The sequence below is a fragment of the Lolium perenne genome, chromosome 4 (assembly GCF_019359855.2).
Source record: "Lolium perenne isolate Kyuss_39 chromosome 4, Kyuss_2.0, whole genome shotgun sequence".
Lineage (NCBI taxonomy): Eukaryota > Viridiplantae > Streptophyta > Magnoliopsida > Poales > Poaceae > Lolium > Lolium perenne.
The window spans coordinates 317912790-317921263 of record NC_067247.2 but is presented as its reverse complement, the minus strand read 5'-3'; the positions used below and the strand labels follow the sequence as shown (position 1 = coordinate 317921263).

The 8474-nt window shown below is 45.8% G+C and overlaps 2 protein-coding genes across 2 annotated transcripts; both read left to right on the top strand.

Annotated features, from left to right (window-relative positions):
- Nucleotides 1-1797, top strand: LOC127296228 (cytochrome P450 CYP94D108). Its single transcript, XM_051326263.2, has one exon. The coding sequence runs from the start codon at nt 42-44 to the stop codon at nt 1605-1607; it is 1566 nt and encodes a 521-aa protein (XP_051182223.1). The 5' UTR covers nt 1-41; the 3' UTR covers nt 1608-1797.
- A 1934-nt stretch (nt 1798-3731) lies between these two features.
- Nucleotides 3732-7922, top strand: LOC127296227 (uncharacterized). The gene is made up of 2 exons (XM_051326262.2): nt 3732-4100; nt 7664-7922. Exons 1-2 carry the CDS (start codon nt 3796-3798, stop codon nt 7671-7673), a joined length of 315 nt encoding a protein of 104 aa, XP_051182222.1. The 5' UTR covers nt 3732-3795; the 3' UTR covers nt 7674-7922.
- Nucleotides 7923-8474: the final 552 nt, after the last annotated feature.

Genomic DNA, 8474 nt, shown 5'->3' with positions numbered 1-8474 from the left:
CCCAAATTGTCTAACACGACGCTAGAGCTCAGCTGGCAACAATGCCGATGACACCTTTCCTGCTGCTGCTACCGCTCTTCTTGCTCGGTGCAGGCTTGGTCCTTCGTGCCCGGAGGCTCGACAACAAGGTGGCGGCGCAGCACACGCCGGGCCTGCGGCCGTACCCGCTGCTCGGCCACCTGCCGCAGTTCCTGGCGAACCGGCACCGCGTGATGGACTGGATAACCGAGGTGCTCGCGCGCCAGCCCACGTGCACGCTCGTGTTCCGCCGGCCGGGCGCCGCGCCGGGCGTCATCACCGCCAACCCGGCGAACGTGGAGCACATCCTGCGCGCCAACTTCAAGAACTACCCCAAGGGCCCGAGCTTCTCGTCCACGCTCCACGACTTCCTCGGCCGGGGCATCTTGAACGCCGACGGCGAGGCGTGGCGCGCGCAGCGGAAGGCGGCCAGCCACGAGTTCAGCACGCGCTCGCTGCGCGCCTTCGTGGCCCAGAGCGTGCACAGCGAGCTCCACGGCAGGCTCATCCCGCTGCTGCGCCGTGCGGTGAGCTCCGGCCAGCCGATCGACCTCCAGGACACCCTCGAGCGGTTCGCCTTCGATAACATCTGCCGCGTCGCCTTCGACCACGACCCGCACCAGCTCCCTGATGACGATGAGGTTGGCGACGACGCTTCCCCGGAAGACGAGAGCACCGCGAGCGGCAGGTTCGCCGACGCGTTCCGTGACGCGGCAAACCTCAGCGCGGGCAGGTTCCGGTACGCCGTCCCAGGATTCTGGAAGATCAAGAGGGCGCTTAACCTGGGCTCCGAGCGGCGGCTCCGCGAGTCCGTCGCCATGGTGCACGGCTACGCCGACCGCATCATCCGGTCACGACGGCAGGAGATGGGCACGGGCTGCGAGAAGCACGACCTCCTGTCGCGGTTCATGGCGAGCCAGGGCGACAGCTGCACCGATGCCGTCCTCCGAGACGTGGTGATCAGTGTCCTGCTCGCCGGGCGAGAGACGACGTCCTCCGCGCTCACATGGTTCTTCTGGCAGCTTTCCTCGCGGCCGGACGTGGAGCGCCGCGTCCGCGACGAGGTCGCCGCGGTGCGCGCCCGCCGTGCGCAGGGCGATCGGGGCAATGCCGGCTTCGGTCTGGACGAGCTGAGGGAGATGCACTACCTCCACGCGGCAATCACGGAGTCGATGCGGCTGTGCACGCCGGTGCCGGTGAACAGGGTGTACGCGCAGGCCGCCGACGTGCTGCCCGACGGCACGGCGGTGGGCGAAGGGTGGTTCGTGACGTACAACTCGTACGCGATGGGACGGATGGAGTCCGTGTGGGGGGAGGACGCGCGGGCTTACCGGCCGGAACGGTGGCTGGACCCGACGGAGGGGACGTTCCGGCCTGTGAGCCCATTCCAGTTCTCGGTGTTCCACGCGGGGCCGAGGATTTGCCTCGGCAAGGAGATGGCGTACATCCAGATGAAGTCCATCGTCGCGTGCGTGCTGGAGGAGTTCAAGCTGGAGGTGGACGACATGTACCGGCCGCGGCAGGTGCCGTCGATCACGCTGCGGATGGCGGACGGGCTCCCCGTGACGGTGAAGGCCAGAGGCGATTGATTACCAGTACCAGGACGTCCATTATGTATAGGGACCGTTGTGTATATACTACAGCAATCAAAACAAATTCATTGTAATTTTTGATATTATAGCTTGCAATAAGCATCTTCGGAGAAAAGTAAAGAGAAGATTAACTACTGAACACCTTTATTTTCTGGCATTTATCGAAATACATCGCCCGATTGTATCATTGCTAGTTACCATTATAATTTTGTATCACAATTGTCAGAATGCACCGCATGGCAAAAAATAAAAAAGTTTAGCCAATTGCCTTCAAAACCGGTCATAGCATGGTCATCCAAGGAAAAAATGCCAAACTTTCTATTTATTGTCATGCCGTGTGTTTTGGCAAATATGGAATGCTACTTCACAAAAACACAATCAAACATTTTGTTTCAGCAAGCGCCACAAAAATAGTTATGGTCTGTAGCCTTAAAATAGAGATTAATCGCTTATCGACCGATTAATCGATTTTATCGGTCGGTCATTTATCGGCTTATTTTTTTTTTCTAAATCCGAATTTTTGGCACCGAATTTTCTATAATATGCTATGTAAGAATAACATTAGCGCATTGGATAGAAGTATCTCCTTTATTCCTTGCATGAATCAATAAAAATGGAAATTTTGAGATAATGCACAGTTCTACAAGACTATATGACGAAAACATCGGCTGTCAGACAAAATTTCAGCGCAATTTCATCGAAAATCGGCCGAAATATCGGCCGTCAGACTGAAAATCGGTTGCAAATCAGTGCGGGTGATAATTAGCCGATATGCACAAATCTTGTCGGTTACCACCCGATTCACGATAAATTGGCCGATAAATCGGTATCTCGGCCGATTTTTTTAATTAGTGCATGTAGCAAAAAAAACTAAGAGTAAATTATGATAGTATACTTGTTACTTTTGGCTTAAACATCATATATTTATTATTTCCTATACTGCTTTAGCTCTTATGTATTGCAGGTGGTATTTACGAGCTGAAATTGGGTTCACAAATTTCAGGTGTATCCTTCATATCACAATCTATGATTTTACGAAAATTCCAACTCATAGTTTCTCACCAAATTCGTATTCTCTTTGTACATCTTTCACATGTAAAACTTGTTACAACTTTGAAAAAAAATCTCGATCTGTTTAATAAATGATGAGTTTTTAGAAGAAGAAAACTATAAACATAAAAGAAACACAAAAAATAAGAAAAAAAATCCTGATAGGCCGCGGCCCGAAATAGTCGACTCGGACCGGGCGGCTGGCTCAGATGGGGTGGTGCTATTCACCGAGCGGTGCGGTGCTCGCACAGCACCGCACACCCCCTACAGGCGTGAGGTGGCTTCCTGGGCCGCGGCCCAACAGCATCAGGTAACTGATTTTCCTTTTTGTTTCTTTTTTTCCTTTTTTGTTTTTTAAGAATGTGAATACTTTTAGAAATAAAAATTCTAAATTCTGAACATTTTTAACTTGGAACAATTTTTGTAACTGAACTTTTTTTAAATTTGAACAATTTTTATAAAATGATTTTTTAATTAATTTCAAAAATTGTTCAAAATTTAAAATTTGTTCAAAATTCAAAATTCGTTCAAGATAAAAAAATTGTTCAAGATTAAAATTTTGTTCAAATTTTAAAAATTGTTCAAAATTTAAAATTTTGTTCTAATTTCAAAATTCGTTCAAAGATTAAAAATTTGTTCAAATTGCAAAATTCGTTCAAATATAAATTTTTAAAATTTCCAAATTCTTTCAAGATTATAATTTTTTTCAAATTATAAAATTTGTTCAAATTTAATAATTTTCGAAACAGAAAAAAGAACAAAAGAAAATAAAACAGAAAACATTAAACAAAAACAGGAAAATGAAACAGAAAAAGGAGAAACAAAAAAGAAAAAAAACGTAAAAAAGAGGAAGCCCGCACCTAACTGGGCCGGCCCGTACCGCGCGCAGGGTGTGCGGTGCGCGGTACGCACCGACCTGGTCGGTGTATAGGGTTTGCCGCTCAGATGGTCGAGAAGAAATTCCGTGTTGGGCCTGAAGTGTGGTTCAGTGGCCCATGTGAAAAGTGAATTGATGGGAGTTCAGAAGGCCCATGGGCCAACCCATCCCTCCGCTGCCCCACCTCTCTGTGGGACGGCTAGCGGTCTCCCGTCAGGCAGCGGCAGTTCGGGCAGCGGCGGCGCGAGGGAACAAGCGATGCAAGCAATAGCACGGACGGCGCGGGGGCTCTGGCCGCCGACGGCAGCGGTGGCGGGGAGCGGACAGGTGCAGCCGTCGCGGGGCATCATGGTACAGGTGCGGGACGGCAACCTGGAGCGCGCGCTCCAGGTGATGGAGCGGAAGATGCGGTCGAGCGGCATCGAGAGGCTCATCAAACGCCGGACGGAGCACCACGTCAAGAACTCGGAGAAGCGCGTGCTCGCCCACAAGGCGCTCATGGCGCGCGTCCGTTCCCAGGAGCTCGGCAAGAAGCTCCGCGAGATCCTCATCAAGAAGATCAGGTCAGTGCTATCCCCTCGCACCCACTTTCGCCTTATTGTATAGACCTTCATGCGCTTGTTTCTAGTTATCGCGTTTCCCTGTCTGATCGATCTTGTTAGTGGGTTGCCGTTCAAGTGTTCGACGAAATGCTGCCACGATTTTACTTGTAATTTGTAAAATTATGTTAGTTTGGCCAACAAGGTTGTGCGTTAGGTTGCGCACTGTAGATGTTTGATGAAAAGCTTCAGCCATTTTACAGGCAACAAAATGTGTTGACTGCTGCAGAGGATATGTACCATTGAACACCCAGAAGATTTTTAGTACTTAGCATAGTTGCTTAGGCTTAAGTCTGATTATATATCTGCACAGACCAGGAATTGTTGACGCCCCAGGCCAAAAACCAAGGGCCCAAAAAAATTCAAGAAAAATACGCCAGTTCTAAGGCATAAGAGAATACAAGGCTCAGTTGGATAACAAATACAAATTAAAACACTTCATTCAATGGTGTTTCAACTCAGAACGTAAGATATAACAGAAGACAATGTATAGCAAACATAAAAAAAGATGGTACCAAATCAAAGATCTGGTTGTTCTGACCCTCCCATCACTACATCTTCACTAGTTGAAGAAGCTAAACCTTCAAATATGAAAATGCCAATCAGTACATATGAAAGCCATTTCCTACCCACTTTCGTTCATATGTATGATCAGTTGGTTGGCATGGACCTCCTACTAATGTACTCCCTTCTAGCAATATCTCTCATATCCGGATCCAAATGCTCAATTGATATTCTCAAACCAGGATCTGATTCAATATCACCGGGCCTAAGTCCAGCTGTAACACGTTGACGCGGAATATTATCACTTCGACGAGTTGAAGGGCCCGATTCTGTGGATTTGGTGGTTTGCACTTGGAAAAAGTTATAAATTCTATTTCGTTTGTTCGTCTTTTCCTCCTGTCAAACATAAATCGAAGCAAAATTATCTAAAACATCTCAGGGGCAGACCGGCATAGCACCCAGATAGCACCTAATGGGGAAATCTAAACAATGTAATTGCAAGAAGAAAACAAGATTTGGAAAGGGCAGAGCAACAAAGGGGGAGAAAGCCGGAAAGGGGAATACCTAACTTATGCAGATGGGCGACGGTGGTGAGTGGTGATGAGGCGCCGGGAGACGGGAGCTGGGAGGTGAGCGGCAGGCGGCGGGGAGGTAGCCGGCGCTGGGCGAGCCGGCGGCGGGCGGTCTGTTCGTGCGTGCGTGTCCAGAGACGAGATTTCTCGTCTGTCGCTGGTTTTGCGTTGGCAAATCGACATGCAAAGCCAGGCCGAACTCGGCTGGGCTGGGCTGCGCCCCAGGCCAAGATCTAGTATATTAGCCTGGTAGTTTTTCCACGCCCCAGGCCATGGCCCGTCTTGCCTGGGGCCCAGCTCCGCCTTTGTATCTGCAGACAGTCTTCTTGGTAGGCCTCCTATCACCAACCATCATATGTGATGCATATCAGGGATAGAGAAAATGAGAAGTCCGTGTCCCAAAAAATTATAATTATCTTGTAATGGGATTACTAGTTTGATCACTTCGATCAACAAAAGATCGTTTGCAACCGTCTTCATTGTTGGGTTAATCTATATATCTATAAGTTCTATGTTACTTGATTCAAGAATAACTCTATTGACGTTCTCTTACTTAACATAGTTATTCTATGCTAAGCCTCTGTTTTTGTGTGTGCTTCGTTGAGCTTATGATACAAACCTGTGATATATAACTGAAAGTGTTAGATCGGCTCTATAAAATGCTTCCGGGCATGAGGTGCAATGTTAATGTAGAATGTTAAATGCTAATGCTAATGATCAGTGAACAATATCAACTCTCAATACACTAACACAAATCTGAATTACCAAATGTTATTTTCGGATGACATGACTATACTGAATCTCCTTGTGCACAACAGTAGCATCAACGTGTGAGTGTCACGTTGAACATCCACGTAGATAAGGAGCTATGTTTGACTACAACTGAACAATGGACTAGGCCTTGAATTGTCAGCCTTTTGCAGCAAGTTTCACTCAATGTCGGCACCTGTACTAGGCTGCCATAGGCTTCCTCTCGGGTGGAGCTTATAAGTCACACTCCTCAGCCTTTCATGAGCTTCTTATAGATTCACCCAAATCTCACGCACTGTGACCAGCAGTGTCTTGCTCATATAGGTGTGTTCTTTAAAGATCTCCCTGTAGGTCAGCATCTTCTCTCATACATAGCCGCGCTGAAATTGTTAGATCAAGTCTATAAAAAGCTTCTGCTCGATGGAATGTAATGTTGAATGCTATAAAAAGCTACTGCTACTAAATGTGCAATATCAATTGTCAAATATAAGTAACAGATATCTGATTTGTCAAATGTTATTTCCTGATGACATGACTACACTCAATCTCCTTGTGCCCAACAATAACAATAACAACAACAACAACAACAACGTGTGAGTTGCACTGGGAATGTATAGTCTAAATTCTAGCAAACTTCCATTTCTCATTTACTATCATTTACTACCAAACAAACAAACAATAAAAATCTTGGTAAAAATAAGAAATCAAAGAGGTTAGTTTTAATTGATGCAAAGTATTAAACAATACCTCTCAGAACCAATTCCTGCCATAAGATGTTGTCACTTCTCAGAACAAGTTTCAGCTATCAACTGCACTGACTGAAAACCCCCCGGCTTAAGTGCTCCAATGCCAATCTGCAGCATTCTCCTACCTTTCCCTGATGTTCCTTACCAAGCAGTTTGGTCATAGGTAGTACAATTTGAATTGTTATTCCACGGATTTCCTTGAGGTAGTAACTCTAGAGGATATAGCTACTTGAGCTTAGCTTTGTGGAAGTTACCGAATGAACTCAAATGATAAAGATCCAAATATAGGCCGCGATAATACTACATGAATCCTGTATGATACTAATATTACAATAACAATGTGCTGTAGCATTATCTTTTTTCTTACATTTGCGATCTGTTACCATGGTTATTTGATGCATCTTGTCATCAAAAACTTTGACGACACGTTTTACTGCATTCTGATAATTTATATACGAACTCATTGATGATGTTATACCAACATAAGATCATTAAGACAATGACTTGTTTCTATTGTGAAAAAGGCATAACATCTATGTGATTAGCACAAGCCAAAAGGAGCCCAAAAAATAGAATTCCATTTTAGTAGGAAGTACTCAAGGTACTCTGTCTTTGTGATATTTATGTGCACTTTGCAAAGAAAAATATGGAAGTGATTAAAGGTAGACATGTTATTTAGTACTCCTTCCGTTCCCTAAATCAGAGCCAATTAAAAGGGAACGGTGCTAGTCAATTGTGTAGGTTTGTGATGTAGTATAGCCATGGCCTCCCTGGTGCCCAGGTGCTCCTAGAGTAAATAATTATGCATTCCCAATCCCGCATTGTGTATATTATGTTGCCAAAACAATATAGCGTTATGTTCTGTGAAAGCCTTCGGGCAGAAACGAGCAGTATAATTTTCATTTCATGATCACATTGTTCTATATATTTACTGAATCGTATTTACTTTGTGCAGGGGACAGTGAGAGTGTATCTCAGTAGTCGTCATTTCAGCAACGTTCCACCATACAACAGGAGGGTTGGTTGCAGCAACTCCGCATGGGCATTCCATGTAACCAATCTCCATGGTGGAATTTAGCAACTGAACTAGCTTTTTCAAATTGTGGATCTGTTTAGAGCAGCTTGTGATAATCACTCAAATTAGTGCCAATAATCTTTTGCTATTTTGGATAATGGACAAAGGATGGAAAAATCTTGTGAAACTTGGTAACAAATCTTGGTGTTCTATGTGCGTAACAAACAGGCCCTTGTGTGGCTGATGGTATGCCTATGGTATGATTCGCTCTTGACAAATCAGAACTTACCAGCAGACAAATAAACAGATTGGGGAGCACCTAAATTAAACCGGGCCCGGCCGATGGGGATGATTCGCTTTCTGATTTCCAGGTGTTTCTTAGCATTGGATTAACTCCACCTTGCTACTATATTAGATTTTAAATTCCAGTGAGGTATTATCAACGTTGCACATCTTTCTATGCTTTACTTTTCTCGTTTTACTTCACAAAATCCAAGAAAGTGAGGATTCTGAAAAGGGTCATTTCGTTCTCCATTCCCAGCTGAACTCCAAGATCACCAGAAAAGGGGTGTCTATCCCAGTGGTGTACCTGACACTGAAAGCGTGAAGCGATCGGTCTGAGGTGTCTTTTCAAGCTCGACGGGTGGGGCTGGGTCTCAGCATCCACTTGAAAACTTGGGATCGCGATAGTCCCTGCTCAGTATAAATGATGACAGGGAAGTTTAGCCGTGCCATTTGGATTGTTGGAACA

Excerpts from the sequence above, each read along its gene's own strand:
- LOC127296228 (XM_051326263.2), top strand. The coding sequence starts at position 42 with ATGCCGATGACACCTTTCCTGCTGCTGCTACCGCTCTTCTTGCTCGGT.
- LOC127296227 (XM_051326262.2), top strand. The coding sequence starts at position 3,796 with ATGCAAGCAATAGCACGGACGGCGCGGGGGCTCTGGCCGCCGACGGCA.